General features: G+C 38.7%; 1 protein-coding gene across 1 annotated transcript in view; it reads right to left on the reverse strand.

Moving 5' to 3' along the window:
• MYO16 (myosin XVI) overlaps nucleotides 1-20,004 on the reverse strand; it is a gene marked incomplete at its 5' end in the record, with an annotated part of 129,700 nt that overhangs the window by 102,740 nt on the left and 6,956 nt on the right. The window contains 2 exons of the mRNA XM_009645751.2: nucleotides 534-686; nucleotides 9,976-10,048. Of these exons, the coding sequence (XP_009644046.1) occupies nucleotides 534-686; nucleotides 9,976-10,048 (226 nt within the window). The remainder of the gene's footprint in view (nucleotides 1-533; nucleotides 687-9,975; nucleotides 10,049-20,004) is intronic.

Below are 20,004 nucleotides of genomic sequence, written 5' to 3' on the forward strand. Positions count from 1 at the left end.
AGTAAACAGAAATATGTATCTCCTCAAAAAAAAGGAGAAAATGGTTAAAATATTCTGCTAAGTCTCCGAGGCTATGCACATCAGAAAATGCTGCAAGAAACGTAGGGAATAATGTTTCAGTTGCCAAAAATGGTAAATATTGATAATATTTTAGGAAACCGATTGGGCTACTTCCTTCTTAGAAGTTCTACTCCAGAAATTAGCTTTGAGCACAGAAGAAACTGCCACGCTTACAACAGAGCCTCGTCAGTCCTACAGCCGCATTAACAACGTGGCACGACACACAGATGCTATGCGTGAACCAGTACAGGCGAGGAGTTTCTGTTACATCTTCTTCAGCCCTGGACTGTTAGAAAGCTCTGTTAGCCCTCGAGCTATGGGGGCAGCTATGACAGCCCTCCCTGTGGTCTCTTTGGACCCATAACCTTCCCTGCAGATTCATAAACCAGAAAATGCAGGCAAAAGTTGGTATTCGTCTAACATGCAGAGACTGTGTATAAATATACATGGTGGAAAATGGCTCTGCAAACTACCTGAAAGAAAAAATCCAAGGCTGCGGTATGGTTACCAGGAGAATACACCGTTTCCATGGCAACTCCCTCTTGTACACATTCTGCTTGCTCTTGTAGGAAAAGCACCTCGCTGATGTACTGGTGTATCTTCTCATTGGTCATGTTGACACATAGCTATTGTAAAAAGAAGGAAAAAAAAAAAAAAGAGTATTAGAAGTTTACTGGATAATTCATCGGTGTAGGTTTTACTGCACGTCTAATATTGAATTTGATGAAATGTCAATCCACAATATGTTATCTCTCGGCAGACCATAGATTAGCAAGACCCTAGGGAAATTTACATTTTAACAGCTATTAGTATTAAATTGGGAATAAACAGTTTTCTGCCTGCACAGTTCATTGTGAATTCCACATAAGAATTATCAGGTACCAGCATTAACAAATACAGTGCAAATTTACACTAATTCTATTGATTGAAATGGGGTAACTCTATGTATAAATCGGTACACTTAATATTCTTCTGCAGTTTGTATTCAGGAAACCTACACAGAAGGAAAGTGCTTTTAGAAAAAAAATTACTACATATTTGGTAGGATCCTGACTCTGTAGTTAGTTCAACATTCACAGACATTGAAACCCTGCTTCGACATATAACGTCACTGAAGTCTAAAGCAGTCTCTGAAGAACTCGTTGTGTTTTGCCCATATATACAATGCAAAGTAAAGAGTTTAATAGGAATCTGATTTTCAATTAAAAACAGGTGGGAGTTGTATCAGCTTATTTTGGGACCTTTTCTATTTTATTCAAACTCACAATCTGAAAAAAAAGTAAATATTTAATAACTGTGGAATAAATGTTTTAACTGTTTTATTTATATTAAAGTAGAATTTTTAGTGGAAAATTATAAAATCTCCTCCAATGCTATCCTATCACTAAGAAATTAAGAAAACAGAAAGAATAACCCTTTATATGAGGAATTATGCAAGGAGTGCTTGCAATGCAGTCTCTTTTCAGACTGAAGTACTCACATCTTTGTTTTGGCCCTAAACTGTATCTTCCACGAATGAAGTATGCACCAGCAAATCATATTAAAAATATGAAATATTTAGATCAATCCTAAAAGTACATGGCTTAATATTCAGCTGAGAGAAAAGAACCCAGGTAATATGTAATAGCTGCCTGAATTTTCCATTAATATCTCATGCCAGTATAGTCAACTTGCACTTGCTATACAATGAAATAGACCTGTGTGAAAAATAGTAAGAAAGTATAAAACAAAAACCCCATTTTATTACCAAATGTCTGTTATTAACTTTCTTTGCCGATGCATGATAAAGCAGACAAAAGACAGCCTCGAATACAATTGCTATTTTTTAAAAGTGGGATTTCTAAAGATTCAGATTGTTCTCTCATTTTATTAAAAATGAAAGTATACAACTGACTTATACTATCTACTTATTTTATGGAAGAAGACAGCTTTTTTAACTTTGTGGCAGACAAAATATACTTTACTGATCACTTGTCAAATTCTAATTCTAATTACAAAATCTTTTCAGAAGCTTCTTAACATTATTTTAGAAGGCAGACATAACATTACAAGCTTATACCTCAAATGATGTGTAGAGCCTTAAAATGATGCATACTGTGTATATCTTTATCTGCAAATGAGTTGTTTAGAGAACCGTGTCGTTTAACTACACACAGGTATATTTTACCGTAAGAAAAGTTGACAAAATCACTATAAACTCAAGTTTTCTTTTTATCATGTGCCAGACTCCTAAAATACATAATAACAATAAATGTACTTGAGGACCTGACTGTGCAGCAAAGTTATACAACTATACAATTCAAGCTGGAGCGTGTTCTGGCTTTGGCTGGGATACAGTTAATTTTTTTCCTGGTAGCTGCCATAGCACTGTGGTTTGGATTTAGGATGAGAAGAATGTTGATAACACACTGATGGTTTGATTGTTGCTAAGCAGGGCTTACACTAAATGAAGGACTTTTCAGCTTCTCATGCTCTACTGACTGAGTAGGCTGGAGATGCACAAGAAGCTGGGAGGGGGCACAGCCAGGGCAGCTGACCCCAACTGGCCAAAGGGGGATTCCACACCACCTGACATCATGGCTCAGCATACAAACTGGGGGAAAGCTGGCCAGGGGGCTGCTGCTCGGGGGTGGGCTGGGCTTTGGTTGGTGGGTGGTGAGCAATTGCATTGTGCATCACTTGCTTTGTATATTATCATTATTATTGTTGTTGTTGTTTTATTATTCTATTTTATTTCAATTATTAAACTATTCTTCTTTCAACCGATGAGTTTTCTCACATCTACCCTTCCTATTCTCTCCCCCATCCCGCTGGGGGGAAGTGAGCGAGCGGCTGGGTGGTGCTTAGTTGCTGGATGGGGTTAAACCATGACAAAGGGAAAGACTGTCTTAGTCACAACTTCATAACTTAAAAAGATCTGATAAATAGCATTGATTTTAGCTGCCAAAAGTAAAAGGTGTAGTATTTTGTTAAAATGTTCATACACAACATGCTGAGCTGGTAAAGAAAAAAAACCCCATTTCTAAATTGTACTAATCAGTATGCTATAGCATACACTGGTGTCCTTTTTAGTAATATAAGCAATACCATCATTCAGACTGGCAGACTTGCCATAACGATGGTGAGGTTCTGCAAACCAGACCAGAAAGCAAGCTCAAGGGCTTATACAAACTGCAAGTTCCTCCAAAGCTGCTCTCTCTAGCAGTGGCTGTGAGGAACAGCTCTGCAGAATGAGAACCAGGAGACCAGCCAGGGACTGCTGGAAAGCAAGACATTCTGATCATATCTTTCTCCATTTCAGTGTTTTATACGGCCCGCTGGGAAAAGGTAATAAAATGAATTAAAAGCTTGACACAGGTTGACATAATAATTAAAACAGCTGAAATGTAGAAATCAGATTAAAATGAACTAAACTAACTGCTAACCCAACTTCTTTTGCTCCATGTCACATGAAGTATTATATAAAACAATGACATATTTTCTGTCCAAAGATATGAAAAGTTCAGAAAACTACATTTTTAAAGCACGTATTTAATTGCATCCATGAAAATTAGATGGAAATGTAGTAGTAATAAAAGAAAACAGAATGAAATTTTTACCTAAAAGAAATGTTGTGGAAATAACTTTAAGCATCGTATATTTGGTTCACCTTGCAGCATTACTCAGCATTACCTATGGTACTTTTTGTCATTAAATATTGTTAACCTGCTCTTCACATGCCTCTCATTGGCTCCCCTGTATGTCGTTTCTGTAAGAAATCCTCCTTTCTGTCTTCCTTTCTAATCCTAACTCATTATCATGTCTCCGTGAAAACAAATACACCATATCTCTTTGTCCAAGTGCTCATTAAAAAAAATACTTCTAGAATATTATCAGAAGAAAAAAAATAATTTCTTGTTCACGTGTTTAAACAAGCAACTTGCAGTATCATCCACATTGTAGAATTTGGAAAATAACATAGTGGCATTTGGTAAAAGCAGTAAGTGTTCATCACATTAGACAGTGTTAGCTTGATCTCTCTTTTTTTGCTACATTTGACCAGTTAGTGCTATTAAGTATAATCCAAATTCAAAATTAGGCAGAAGACCAAAATTGTACCATACTCCGAAGACAGAAAAGCACCTATGACTAACGAAATTTTCCTGTTCTTCGCTTTATATAACTATCTATTTGAAAAGGCATAGCCAAAAAAAGGGGAATTTGTGAAAAGAAAACTTGGTGACTGTCAATCAGTGTGGGAACGATGGATGTAAACACCCTTTGGAAAGCTCATTTACATCCTTTGGTCATGCAGAAGGATTAGCTCTCTCAAGGGATGCGTATTCAGAGCGTGGAGTAAAGCTTACAGCTGTCATATCAACACATCTATCAAGCCGTATGTTATTGGCCAAGATGATGCAGCTACAATGCCAAGTTTAATTTGCAAGGATGTGCTCTAGCATTTCTCAAAAATGTAATGCTAAGATAGCGGAAGGCAGAATCATCTTCTACTGAGGCTGGACTCAGAAAATATATTTAAACCTAAGGTTTGTAATCGCTTATTTCTCAGAAGTATCTTGATCACTGTTCCCCCTTTTGTCTGCTACCCAGACATTTCCACATCCTCTTTTTTAAGTAGAGTGCCAGTCAGAATATTTTTAATGAATGTATAACAAACCCAGAACCCCTTACATTTTTTCCTTTGCCTTTTAGGGGCAGTAGATAATAATATAGATTTCTTGTTTTCCATGCAGTTCCAACACAGATTTTCTGCCTTTCTGTCAGAAGAACTATTTCACTGGGAATTCATGTCATCTCCAGGGTCAGTTGCCATTAGCCGATCTGTGCTCCTCAAATAAAGTCAAACAGAGCCTGGTGCTATATTCAAATTTTATTACGGGTAGCTGTCACCTGAAAAGCCTTCAACAAAGGGGGGGTCTGAAAAGCCCCTCTAGAAGGGACATATTTTCAATACAAAGTGGAACAGTATTAAGAAAACAAGCAAACAAGCATGGTAACAACAGTCTGTCCTTGAAAGAATTTGGAATTAAAGGTACTGAAACAGTTCCAAATTATTTTTTCGCTCATCCTTCTGACCAGCAAGTACTGTGGGATAAAAAAGGGTGCTGCTGTGGACAAGTAAGATACTGGTTAATAAATATCCTGTGCAGCATGTCACCAATCAATCACAAACTGAATCTAGCTGTGAATCTCTATTTTAGATAGATGAATTTAATTTTGGCCACAAATGTGTCTACCGTAAAAGAATAGAGGAAAAAAAATAGACATTTTAATGTCAGGTACATGATAAGCCAACTTCCAAACTGAGTAGCACTGGTCTTCCAGAGGCCAACTAGAACGCTGGCCGGACAAGTGTCCCACACAAATGGAAAACGACGTGTGTGCAGTCTGGAAAAAAGACCAAATAGACTGAGAGGGAACAGGGGTACACCATGACAAAAAGCCATGCAAGAGCCACAGGAACAAATTAAAATGCAGGATCACCAGGCCCCTGAAGGCAGGAGTAGGCTTTTACAGCCCCGCCCAGCTTTCCCCAGGACCACCCCCCACCCACACCCTGCCCGTGGGCCCAGCCCCAGGTGCCACCATGGCAGTGCTGCTCTCCGGCCCTGTCTCCAGCTGCTCCTTGACAGGACCCCCTGCCCCGGGGGGCGCCCTTACTGGCCCTGGCTCTGCCCACCACACTCAGGCCCTGCGGGATGGTGCCCATCAGGCCCACCATGGCTGGCCCTGGCGTCCTCCTGGTGCCTGCCTCCCTGATGCCAAGGATCCGCTGACTCTTGCTGCTCTGCAACAAGGATATTAAAACCTTCCTGTGCATGGAGGCTAGCAAAACTCTGACTTAAAAACATCACATCATTTTCCTGGTTAAAGGCTGAATTAAGATAGTTAAGCACTGTCCCTCATTCTATGGGGAATAAGGAATGCCCCAGCACTGGGAAGTGCAGCGGGAGGTTCTGCATCCGAGTCCCTGCCTGGGATCAGAGCTCAGCATGCACCAGCAGCCGCCGATGCCACAGGCTCGTACAGAGGCAAGCAGGACCAACTGTCTACGCTCTGGGCAGGCAAAATCAAAGGCAGCTGATTTCTTCTGCATAAAATGAAATATTGGAATGCTCCTTCAGACTGTCCGAATGCAAAAACTTGAGTGCGTGACCGCACGTCTGCTATCACTGAGACTGCAATGACCGTAGAAAAGTTAAGTCATGTAACTGTTACCTATTCACATCCATCCATCTACAAAACAGGCAGCATGAGATTACATTTGAATAGCTAGAAATGGTCTCATGGCTGAGGCAATGCACTTTAATATAAAAAAAATATTCTGTTATGGCTGTTTTGGCAAGGAAAGGTCACAGGACAAAATTAAATGAAGTCTCAGAAGGGTTAACGAAAAAAGTAATGCGCTGAGAAGTTAAAACCTACCACACCTAATAATAAACATAGGTGAAAATTCCAAATACAGATGCGCTGTACGAGCTCTTCTGCTTCACCATAGTGACTGTGAAGTCCTGAGTGGGGTAGGCAAGGCTCCGTGCTCTTGGAGCCAGCCAGCTCCTATCGCGAGAGGTGCGCTGCGCAGAGCTGCCACGGGAGCCATCCCTCTCTCAGCGCTCTACGGCACCACGCAGATCATGCCGCACATGCTTTAATGGGTATAGAGTTGAATGGGAGTCAAGAGACACTTGACTGTTCCCGTCATCTATCGTCTTAATTCCGATAAACCGCTTACATTTCCAATAAAAAAAGAGTATATATTTATATACTTTCTTCTGCAAAACTTAAGAGGTCTGCAGAGGCAAAATACCATGCAAGAGCTAAACAATTTATTTAGCAAGAGCTAAACATTTTTTCAGTTTACCACTTGAATTAGACATCAGAGAGCAAAGACTACTAGAGTCCATTTTATTTAACTGCATTATTGTTCTTTGTGATGCTTCCACGACTACAGACCACCATTTCCATAGAAAGACCTGGCTTTCTGCAGGGGGAGAAAAGCTTCTCTTGCTACTCTAAGGTCTGGTTCTTCTAGTATACTACAATTTTCTTAGAAACAATTAGGGGGCAATGATACAGGCAATTTTATCAGCCTTCCCTCCTGCTTATTGCTTGTTATGTTCATTTGCTGTGAGTTCTTTCTGTTTGCGTTGCATGCTCTTGTGGTCAAAGAATATACTAGCGCAAAGGTATAAAGAAGACAGCAGCATAAAGGTTTAAAGAAATATCAGAATTCCTTGAATGCACTATTTGGAGTTGTGCTGTGAAGGAACCACAGATAAGATCTAACCTAGCTTTAAATATAGTTCCCCTCAAAAAAAGAAACCTAAGAAAACATTGAAAATGAACACTGAAATCTACCATTGCTATTTTTGGTAGAGCACTCATATTTCCCGAGATGATCACAAATTGAAGGCTGCTTCTGTATAGAATAGGACAGACAAATCTGTCCTTACTTCTGACCATGTTCCAGTGCGGCTGTCTACAACGCTGTACTGGCACAGCAGGTATGCAGCTGCTCTAGGAAAATGCTGTTCCCAAGCTAATAATCACTGCTAGGAAGTGATTGTAAATTGTAATTGGGGTGAGCTAAAAGTGTACTGTAGTCATTTACCATAGCTCAGATGATGAGCAGTAACTCACTGAGCCCTGGTAATTCAGAAGCTTTCGGTATTTATTGAGCAATGACTCCCTCAGACTGTGGTTTCTAAAAACAATGCCCCTTGTCTCTCAGCTTTTACATTTCATACCAAAAATCACAGCTCGACTCGCTATTGCTTATTTCATGCACTTGTTTACTGTTACTTTAGAATTACATGTCCTATTTTAGCTATTGTAAATATCCTGTATCACACATATGTTCTATAAAATGAAGGCTCACCAACGTTCACCAAATACAGGGAAAACTGAACACGTAATTAATACTTTTTTAAACTTCTAATGCCTTCTTCTTTGTAATCGTTTATAAAACTTTTCTCCTTCCAAGCTGTCAGTCACGTCATCTTGCCTGCAGAAGTTACCAGATTCTTGGTGTAGAGATAATTAACCTTACTTTTCTAATTCTTTGACATCTATTGTCCTATGCATTGTTCACAAACCGTTCCTAGACCGTTGTTTGCCTTTGACATTTCAATACTCTGATGCCTCGTCATTCCAACACACTCACTGGAGTGAACAAGTTATTCTACCTGGTTTATCCATCTCTCTCTTCCTGAACCGTCTTCAAACACAGTCTATTAAAATTAATTGCTACATTGACAGATGATTTAGTATCATATTGTTCTCTTAATTATGATATTAAACTGTCTATCAACTGACCTGATTTGAAGCACCAGAAAGATTCACGCAGCTGCTTGGAATGTCCACAGATTTGGGCAATTGGGAGGTTTTAATCTTTCTTGAAAACAGTTGCATTTTTTTTTTTTTTTTTAAAGAAAGCAGGCAAACAGTTATCACAAATAATTCCTTGTCTTACACTAATTTGAAACAAAAGATTCATTTTCCCCAAGTTAGTTTTGTAATGCCATTTTAATATATGTTAATCTAAATGTGATGAAAAAATAATTTTTATGGCTCCTCCACTGTTTGGGTGTAACATTTAAAGTTAACGTTCTGCAATCACAAGCCTTGACACTGGGCATGTTTGCAGACATGATGCAATGTTTTGCATGAGGACCCTATCTGGGCTAACAAGCCTGTTTATCATCAAGGTTAACGAGCCCAGGCAGAATACTGAACCAGGCTAGACTGCTAGACTGCTCAAGCTTTTGAGTGCAGGCTGTTTTGGGTACGTCTGCACAACTACGTTGTGCCATGTGAAGATCCAAACTACTTCTCTTTATTGATACTGCAGCCTGTCACTTCAGGAATCATATATGTTAATCACATTATAGAGTCCATATAAAAATGAACTTTGTAATTCCCTCACCTCTATTCTATCTTCTCAGGAATTCAGTTCAGTAGTTTCTGAGGTAATGACTCAGAATATTACTCAATATTACTCCACAAAATGCATTCAGTCCAGGTGAAGGGACAGTAAGTGTCTCTTGAAATATATTTATTTAGAAAAAATAAAATAAAAATGCAAAGTTGATTTTGAAATTATCATGTTTGCTACTCAGAAATCATAAAATGAATTGCTTCTTACTCATTTTTCTTTAAGTCTCATATTTTCTCTTCAAGCAGTGTCTGCAGTCACTAAGCAGAAAATGACTTACCCAAGAAATTGGAATTCATGGTATTTCATGATGTCAGTTGCAGAACTTATCGGGTAGGCATGTAAACGTGCTACACAAACTGAACTAATGTGGCTCTGTGATTTCTGTTTCACTAGAAAGAGAAAGCTGAGCCATAAAACAAAGGGTTGACTGGGATGAAGGGGCAAATTCTGATTTCAAACAATAACGAGTCCTTTGTTGTTGCTGATGCCATCTCTATTCTTTTCTATGCTTTGATTTACTATTCTATGCTTTGATTTTCTTCTGGTGCATTACAGAATGAATGAACAACTGAACAATAACTTAGACATCTCTTTCAGCATGTTGTGTAGAGTTGCTAATGCTTTCAGAAATACGTAATTCACAAGAGCTTTGGTGTTCAGAGACTAATGCTGAAGGTGGGCAAACTGTTCTATGATTTTCAAAAAATGTTTGATATTTAAATGGATTTTTAAGCATTCAATGAGCTAAAGTTTAATTTATTTTCCATGGATGTAATTAAATTTTTTTAAAAGTCACATGTTGTGAAGTCACACAGAGGTGAATCTGCCAGTAATGGCACTTAGCATAATGTAGCATTTTCGATCTATTTTTTGTCCAAGGCATCTGAAGACCTTTTTGATCTTTCTTCCAATCCAGTGTATTGTCCTCCTACTCACTGGCCCAGTTACAGCAAATACAGCAAAACATAGCCACTTACCTGTTCAAACGTATTCTTTTGAAATTCTTCAAATCCAAAAATATCCAGTACTCCAATTTCAAATACCTGGTCACTGGGAAAAAAAGACATGGCAGATAATAAAAAATTTAAGGAAGTGAATAATGTATCTGTTGTTTCTGACAAAAGTATTCCTGTTCTAGCATGAAAACTGGCTGTATTTCAAAAACATGGTGTGAAATACACAAGCAGACCATGTATACAACAGAATCAAAATTCTACCCACCAACCTATTAAATCAAACATAAATAAAAAAGCAGGGTTCAAGACTGGTTTAGTAGCCACTTTAAAAACTAAACTTGTAAGAGACGGAAAACATCTTAGCTTCTTTGAAGTCCAGTTCCTAAAGGTGTAGGTACCTATTCACTGAGATGAGGGAAAGCCATTTAGGGGAAGTTTCAAAATTGCTCGGTTGCACTCAGTTACCCCTTCCAGTTTATATTTCTTTGACATCCAGAACTGCTCCTACTAAATGTACTTCAAGGGAAACCTGTTAAGTCAAAGTGCTAGCTTCAAGAGGAGGCTGCGAGCTCAGGCTGCACAAGAGGTTACACCTCTCAGGGAAAAGAACAGTCAGCATCTGGGCATGAAGAAGACAGATGTTTCTTCTCTGTTTATATAAAATACATGTTGGCAGTGCATCTAACTTGTCACGTGCCGCTGCTTGCATTCAGGGAAGGGCTTTTATTTTGGCCCAGTAGAAGGATTAGGGCAGGGCAGTCACCTAGGACTTGGACAAGAGAAATGGGGAACGGATGGAGGGGTTATTATTGCGTACTTACCTGGGACAAAGCCATTGTAAACTGATCTGGGGAAGAAAATAAGTTCACTATGGGGAACAAAATTAATGTTTTGGGATATCCTGTTGCCTGCTTTGGAAGGATTTGAGAACTCTATATGAAAGGTCTGGTCTCACTGAGGCTGAGCTTTTTCTTTATTTTCTTCACTATATCATTAGAGATATATAGAGAACATAAAAAGAGGGTTACAGTAAAAAAAAAAAAAAATGCACTTTGCCTATGTGAAAAGCAGTGGGACTTTCTCCAGAGTGAAATGATCTGCCGTCAGGATGAAAGACTTTGCACTATAACCAATGGCTCTCTGGAACAGAAAAATTAGAAAAGGAAAAATCATTCAGCTTCTTGAGAAAGGATATGGACACTAATGCAGATGAGTTTTCCTTTCTCTTTGCCAGCATAATTTGTAAATGTATGGGGTTATATATACTCAAATAATATTGCAGCCTGCTCTTTCCAAAATCGACTTTTCCTTCCACATTTTTCCTCCATGTTCCATATTTCCTCTATGTCTAAATCTATGTGTATATCAGGATATAGATGCAAAGGAGAAAAAGTTGATCCGCTGTTGAAGTACTTCAGACATAAAGGAGAAAAAGGTGATCCACTGTTGAAGTACTTTAGTATAGTTCTGTTACAGTCATTGTAAGCACTACCATTTAATTAGACAAGGATCCAGCCCTGAAAATCAATTTCCATATAACAAAGAAAAAAAAGTAAAATCATAACAAAATTGAGAATTACACAACAAGCTAGGGAAAACAATCCTTGGGGACAAGCAGAGCTTTCTTCAGAAATCGTACCCCAAAATTTGTCTTCATTTCTAAGGCATACTAGTTCAATGCGCTACTGATCGTCACAAGACTGGCTATGTGCGTAAATGTCAGACATAGAGAGTTGCATAATAAATCTAGTCTAGAATGACTTTGTTGGGCAGGAGAGGTTACCATGGGGTTGATTAGCCTCCAAGGGAATTTCTACAACAAGAAGCATGAAGATATATCACCACCTCCATCTCTAGCAATGAGTGCAATTTAAACTGCGTTTTAAAATGTAAGCCTCAGTCTCAAGTGTTCTGGATTAGAGATGGGTGTACGTTCCTTGTCACAATGTGTTTTCAGCAAAACCAGTCCATTTCTATAAAGAAGAATAATATCGAAAAGCCAAAATTATTATCTTATTTAAATAAGTTTTGGAAAAAAAAGTAGTTTGGAATTTCAGAATACTTAATAAGTTTTCATTCTTGTATTATTTTGCCATTTATCTCTAGCTTTGCTTATAGGAAGGCAAAACATGAACTACTATGTAATATTGCACAACAGCTGAAATATTGCATTATATTTCACAATTATTAAGAGCTACTTAAATGGATGGAACAGCTTATCCCTTCTCTATCTGATTCAATGCATAGATTTGAGGCTGGACTGCTTACATCCCAGTTGACTTTTATTTTGTCAAATTAGTCTCTCTTACTTTTTGTCAAGGAATATATAAATATTTGCATAAGAAAAAGTTCTAAACAAACTGACTTAATGTATTATTACAAATCCAGCAAAATAGGAACCTGGCCCTAGTTTCTAAAAGCCTTAGCAGCGAGCCCATTGCCTACCTCAAATAACATTCCTTATCAAAACTTGTGATATTTCCAAGCAATAACTTGATTTTCTGGAGATGCATTTGTTGACAGGCAAATATGTCATCACCATTTTTTTGATCCCACTTCATAATCTTGGCCTTGTATTATTAGAAGATGCACACACTACATAAAAAGAGCTGGAGGTTTTACATAAATAATGTCTTGCCTACAGGGCAAATAGAACAAGGTTCAGTATTCTCTACAATAGTGACATTTTATTACTACATTGTGGCATTTATTTGCAAAAGCTCACCAATCGTTAATAGTCATTTTCTGTATTAAATTATTGCCCAGATTCTCAAAATTAAAAAGCAACAAACAGCACCATCAAAATTAAAATTGTTACTTTATATGTGGCTACAAATTACTTTGCTCATTTTTTTGTTTCTTGTCTTCCTCTGTTTTATACCACTTTTCTTCTCAGAGGGAGGGTTCATATATGTTTTTCTTGGCTAGTTGTCAATCATATTAATTCCAGCAAAATTACTTTCCTTAAATTAATCATAGCAGAGATTCCCAAGGCAAAATAAAGCATGAACGATCCCATGTTTACAAATGAAAGGGCATGTCACCAGTGCCTAAAAGAACAAATATTAGAAAGGAGCATTTTTTGTTCTGAAAAATCCCCTTATTTTACTTTATTCTTTTATGGTTACTAAATATCACTGACACTTTTCCTCATTATGTTTCAGATATTCAATATTTGCTAAGTATAAATAAAACAGCTACAGTTTTAGTGGGGACTGAGACTTTGATTTCATGTTTGACAATATTTCCTAGCAAAGAAATTAGAAAAACAGCAATTTGCCAATATTTGAAGAATTTTTTTATCTTTTAGACCATTACATAGCTGTGAATAGTTAAAAACAGGCATAGTTGTTAACCATAGCTCATTTGATTTTCGCGATTTACAAAACAGCATTTCAGCCAATAATATTTTACAATGTCTCCAGTTTTGCCTTTTTCCTCAGAATAACATCTCCGTAAAGATGTCCTTATAGACTATAAATACCTTTTGATCTTGTACACTTAACAACTGCATTACAAAGAAACTACATAAAAATTCTTGGCAACTCCTAAAACCAATACAGATACCCCAGACATCCTGTCTGATGATCTCCTGTCTTGGCGGACATCTTGCCATTCATCAAGAGATGCTCTTGACCTGTTTGCCATTCCTGGCAAGGTGAACAGAATTCCCTTTGCAATACTTCTGACCCAGTGCTTCAGACAAATCTACAGGTTGTTATTTGATCACTCTTTTTCATCCCTGTTGGTTTTCAATTCCGAAATCCGTATGGTTCATTCCCATCATCATTTTTTGTAACCTGCCTACAGAAAGCAGTGAGGTCAATCTGTTGAGGCAAGATGATCTAACGCACCTTTTCATCTGCCCCAGATATAATGTTCCTTGCTCTTCCTCCAACCTCTGCCAGTAACCAGGAAGGAAGCCAGTAGGCTTATGTCTGATCTGGATAAACTAGAAGTGACATTGATTCATGAGGAAATATTTCTAGGATTAGATGAAGTATATAACCTACCCTTCAAAGAAGGACCCTCAGAATCCTCCCTCATTTCTCCCAGGGGTACAGATTACACCCGTTGTCATAAACACGGTTCTTGAAGGGAACAGGTTGAATGCTCCCAGTTGGATATGTTCTTCATCTCAAACAATTACTAAAACAAACTAGTTTCTGAGACTTTTGAGAGAGATTTTTCTGAGATTTTTTTAAGATTCTGAGATTTTTGTTGAGACTCGGTGTCATTGCCACATCTCTCAGTCATCTTGCTCAACAACTCTAATTTTTCTTTTAATATTACCTTACCCAGATGTGAGTGGTACAGATAGAGACAGTGGTTGGACACAGTGGAAAGAAACACTGGCTCATTATCTGACAAAGATTTCTTTGAGTGGCTTGACAGGTATGGAAGCAAGAGAGAAATTTTTTTGCTAATAGTCTCAAGATCTATAGCCCTCTCATCAGTAGCACATGCTCTTCCCCAAATCTTTCAAGCAAAATTTGTTCTATGCTTCAAAAAATGGCATTGTCTTGCTTAATGAGACACTGGAAATTATCCAGACTGAAGCAGATCTCAAAATACGTTATTATGCGCCATATTGTACGAGGTGTTTTGTATTGTTTGTCTGTTTTAAAGATTTCCCTACCTCCACATATAGAGACAATTCTCATTATGCTGCAGGTTCCTGTACTGAACAGGAACTCTCTTTCTGTCCCTTCTGCATTCCCAGCACCCTTCTACCAGGTTCAGTAATAGATACATAAATATTTTAGTTTATGCTCCGTTTTTTTTTTCATAAACTGGGAAGATTTCTGTTTCAGAATATCTCGTTCTGTAATTCAGATAATATGCATTAAGAAGTTTGTAAATGAGAGTCCTGAGGTCTTTCCTTTGTCCAAGTAAGTGTTGTCACTGCTACTCTCTGGCAATATCTGAGTTTTGCTGGGAATAAGATTACACAGTCAGAATACACAAGCTTTCAGAAAATACCTATTTAGAAATATTCTGTATGCACTATTTGAAACTGAATTCTCCTATGGTTGACCTGGTGATACAGACAGAGGGTTCAACTGAATGCTAGCTTTCTTTGCTTGCCTGTAATACAGCAGGCATATTGGCATTAGCCCCATCTTCAGGCTACATAAGACAGAAACTCTTTGCTAACTAGCTAATAAAACATCATGCCTTCTACTTACTAGCAGGCAGGGAAGACAATATAAAGAGTTCCTCAAGCATATATGCCTAATTAGCTTGGTTTTCATCAGAGAAGAAAAACAGTGTTTCACAAGAGTTCACAGACACACTGAAATCCCCATAAATGGAAAGTCCTGTTGCAGAATGAGTCAGCATCTTAAGGTATTTTATTACTAATATTTGGATCACTAGATCCAACTTTGCCATCATGCAATCAAAGGCCACATTCAGGCAATTTCTCGTCTCTTTTACCTACAAAACTGAAAATCAGCATACTTATTTGAATGGAAGCGAAATAGTAGTAAACTTTGAAGAGTTGAAGAGTCTTGGGAAGAAGTTCACCTAGACAATTTTTACAATAACAAAATCAGTAGAATAGGAAATCATTATATAAATGAGTGAATATAAATAATAATTTATAAAATAATTATAAGCACCTGTGAGAAATTTTAATAGCTTTCCTCTAATCCCATTCTGGAAGCCAATTACAGAAAAAAAAGGTTCTCCCCAGTGAATTTCTTTGAAACAATATCAAGATGAATAAAGTAACAAACCTCAAAGGTACTTTGCAACCAGCCCAAACTAGCATCCATGGTTATAATTGAGTTCTAACTAGAGAAAATCATAAGTAACTTTTTATGAAGGAGAAAAACTTTTCTGAAGGTGTATTATCTGACAACACTGTCATTAAAACTCTTGCTTTATATTTATTGGGTAGTATTATAAAGTAATGAATTTGCTGGATTCTGGCAACACTTTTATCCTCTATACTTAATAACTCTAGAGCTTGGTCTTTGCAGTTTTTCATAGAATCGCCTCCTCTTCCCTTAGATCTAATGGCAATCATCACTTTTACCTTTGCCTGAAACCAGTCACAAGTTATTTCATGGCAAATATAAATCAATATTAATGACCAAAATCGAGTAGCTTCACCATAAAAGTTAAACTCAGGTAACTAGATTCTTCAAAATTGCCAAGATCAAATGTTTCTCTTACAGTTACTAAGCCAACAAATCTGATTTTATTGCTTCATAAATTCTCACTGAAGTGGGATGGAAGTACAGTTAAGCTGCCTCACAACAAAAGAAGAAAACGGAGTTAGAAACCTTATTCCAGGTTTCTGATGAAGGTTTCATCCTATCTGATAAGTAGTAACTGCAAGTTTCCAACCAGGGAATGAAGTGTGGCCTGAAATGTATCACCCTTATTTAGCCACATTAGTTAATGTCTTTGGTGGATATTAAGCAGGGGTTTACAAAACTGCACCAAACTGGAGGTATAATGCTGCTAATTGATAGAATTGCTCAGATGTATATGAAGTAAATCTGAACCATGAATCACAGATTCATGCGATGACTTGCATTAATCCAACTTGCACTTTAAACTGTGCTATACCTTGACTTAGTACTACAGGTTATACAATATGCTTAGGCTGGACTAAAAACAAGCTAGGGGTGAGGGATTTATTTTCTTATCTTAAACTGACTAGGATAGTCAACTTCATTTTCACTTAAAGTAAGCTATTTAGCTTCAAGTTTGGAAAGGGACCTGAGGCTGAATTTGGCCTGCTAAAATTTAATATGGCTTGTCAGCACTTCCAATATATCTGGAGCTGGTTAGCTTCCCTTAGCCAGCCTAAATGAAGATCTGCCCTTTTTTCAAGCATAGTTATGATATAAAACTGTTGCAAATTCCTCATTCCTGACAACATCAAGCAGCTGTCCTGCTTTAGCTAGGGCTTACAACATCACATCGTCTTCAAGTTACCACACAGGTAGAAATAGTTTCACTGAGAAGGATTTCCATAAGGTAAAAGTCACCTCAGCCACATATGATTGCACTAAAAGGAGACTACAAGGTAAACAATATACAAGCAGTTTTGACTTTGATTATTTGAAGATTCTGCGATATCCAGGAATTATAGGTATATATTACTGAACAACAGACATATACAACAATCTATTCTGAAAGATTGTGAGATATCAAATTTCAAAATTGCAAAATTACACATGGAAAAACCATTTCATGTAATTATATTTTTAATATACTGATTCGAGATTTCTTCCTCAACAACCACTACAAATGAGCTCACTGTAATTAGGAATATGTGAGCTGTATTATTATCTGTCACAGGCAAGCACTGAGCTAAGCCCATGTTCCATAAGTCCCAGGAATGAATGGGGAAGAATTAAATGTGACCGCATGCCACTGTCCTTCCTTGCTATAAACACAGTATTTCAAATTAGGACATAGATTGGAAAGTTGCTCTAGCTTGGTTGTCCAGGTGCCTGCAATTGTAAGGGGCTGTACAATCAGAAACAGAAGATCATTCTGTGTTACTGGCAACCCTTCCTTTTGCCTCCAGCAGGAAGCTAGGCACGCTGGTGGTATATATAACTGCTTTTGCATGCAGAAAGCTCTGAGTTACTCAGGCATGGTAGCTCCTTCTGTTAGCTAAGCCTATAGAAGAGAAATGTGATTTATTACTAATTGATCTACAAACACAATAGGAATAAAAAAAATTGTGAAGTTTTCAAACTCTTAACAACTCTAAAAGAGGGCACTCAATAAATATTTGTCCTATGAAGCCAATGCAGATATGACATAAGGAAAAAATACTTAGTCTTTTGTGGATTTCCATTTACCAGTAATGCTAAGACATCTTGTACTTAGTGTTCATAAGAAAGCTCATCTGAGCATCTGAAATGTTGAAACTTGGCTAAGTCGCATGCATATGATCATTTAATTAGGTATACTGTCTTAGTTCACTGCTTTGATTCTAATGAGACATTTTTTTGTGTGTTGGGCTTTTTTATGTTTCTTGACTGCTCCACTGACACACATTAATTAGCATTCATTTTTTCTAAGAATCATAGAATCATAGAAACATTTAGTTGCAAAAGACCTTGAAGATCATCAAGTCCAGCCGTACCTGTCTACTACTAAACCATGTCCCTAAGCACCTCATCTATCCATCTTTTAAATACCTTCAGGGTGGGGACTCCACCACTCCCCTGGACAGCCTGTTCCAGTGCCTTCTTCAGTGAAGAAATGTTTCCTAATATCCAATCTAAACCTCCCTTGGTGCAACTTGAGGCCATTTCCTCTCATCCTATCACTTGCTACTTGGGGGAGACACCAACATCCACCTCACTACAGCCTCCTGTCAGGCAGCTGTAGAGAGCAATAAGGTCCCCCCTCAGCCTCCTCTTCTCCAGGCTAAACAACCCCAGTTCCCTCAGCCGCTCCTCATCAGACTTGTGCTCCAGACCCCTCACCAGCTTCATTGCTCTCCTCTGGACATGTTCCAGCACCTCAACATCTTTCTTGTAGTGAGGGGCCCAAAACTGAACACAGTATTCGAGGTGCAGCCTCACCAATGCCAAGTACAGGGGAAGGATGACTGCCCTGGTCCTGCTGATCACACTATTTCTGATACAAGCCAGGATGCCATTGGCCCTCTTGGCCACCTGGGCACACTGCTGGCTCATATTCAGCCAGCTGTCTGCCAGTACCCCCAGATCCCTCTCTGCCAAGCAGCTTTCCAGCCAAGGTGTGTCACCTTGTCATAGAATGAGATCAGCTTAGTCAAGCAGGATCTGTCTTTCATAAACCCACGTTGACTGGGCCTGATCTTCTGATTGTCCTGGACGTGCTGTGTGATGGCACTCAAGATGATCTGCTCCATGACCTTCCCTGGAACCAAGGTCAGACTGACAGGCCTGTAGTTCCATGGATCCTCCCTCTGGCCTTTCTTGTAAATGGGCGTCACATTTGCCAGCCTCCAGTCAAGTGGAACTTCCCCAGTCATCCAGGACTGCTGACAGAGGATGGAATGGTGCTTGGTGAGCACCTCTGTCAGCTCCCTCAGCACCCTTGGGCGGACGCTGTCTGGCCCCATGGACATGTGTATGTCTAATTGGCTGAGTAGGTCACTAACCATTTCTTCTCGGATCATTGGAGCTTTGTTTTGCTCCCTGTCTTCTGGCTCAGGGGGCTGGGTACCCAGAGAACAGCTGACCTTACTATTAAAGACTGAGGCAAAGAAGGCTTTAAGTTCCTCATCCTTTGTCACTATAGTTTCCCCTGCATCCAGTAAAGGATGGAGATTCTCTTTGGCTCTCCTTTTGTTGTTAATATATTTATAGAAACATTTTTTATTATCTTTCACAGAATTTGCCAATTTAAGTTTTAGTTGGGCTTTAGACCTTCTAATTTTCTCTCTGCATGACCTCACAACAACCTTGTAGTCCTCCTGAGATGCCTGCCCCTTCTTCCAAAGGTCATAGACCTTCCTCTTTTTTCTGAGATCCAGCCAAAGCTTCCAGCTCTCAGCTCAGCCAGTCCGGTTTTCTTCCCCACCCGCTCATCTTCCAGTACATGGGGATGGCCTACTCTTGTTGGCAGTTTAACAAGGGAATGAAGAAATACTCCTTTAGACAATTTAGCAGATATATTGAAAAAATTTAGTCCAATACACATATTAGAAATTCAAGTCCAGCCGTACCTGTCTACTACTAAACCATGTCCCTAAGCACCTCATCTATCCGTCTTTTAAAAACCTTCAGGGTGGGGACTCCACCACTCCCCTGGACAGCCTGTTCCAGTGCCTTCTTCAGTGAAGAAATGTTTCCTAATATCCAATCTAAACCTCCCTTGGTGCAACTTGAGGCCATTTCCTCTCATCCTATCACTTGCTACTTGGGGGAGACACCAACATCCACCTCACTACAGCCTCCTGTCAGGCAGCTGTAGAGAGCAATAAGGTCCCCCCTCAGCCTCCTCTTCTCCAGGCTAAACAACCCCAGTTCCCTCAGCCGCTCCTCATCAGACTTGTGCTCCAGACCCCTCACCAGCTTCATT

This window comes from Egretta garzetta, unplaced genomic scaffold (assembly GCF_000687185.1).
Source record: "Egretta garzetta isolate BGI_Z169 unplaced genomic scaffold, ASM68718v1 scaffold168, whole genome shotgun sequence".
Lineage (NCBI taxonomy): Eukaryota > Metazoa > Chordata > Aves > Pelecaniformes > Ardeidae > Egretta > Egretta garzetta.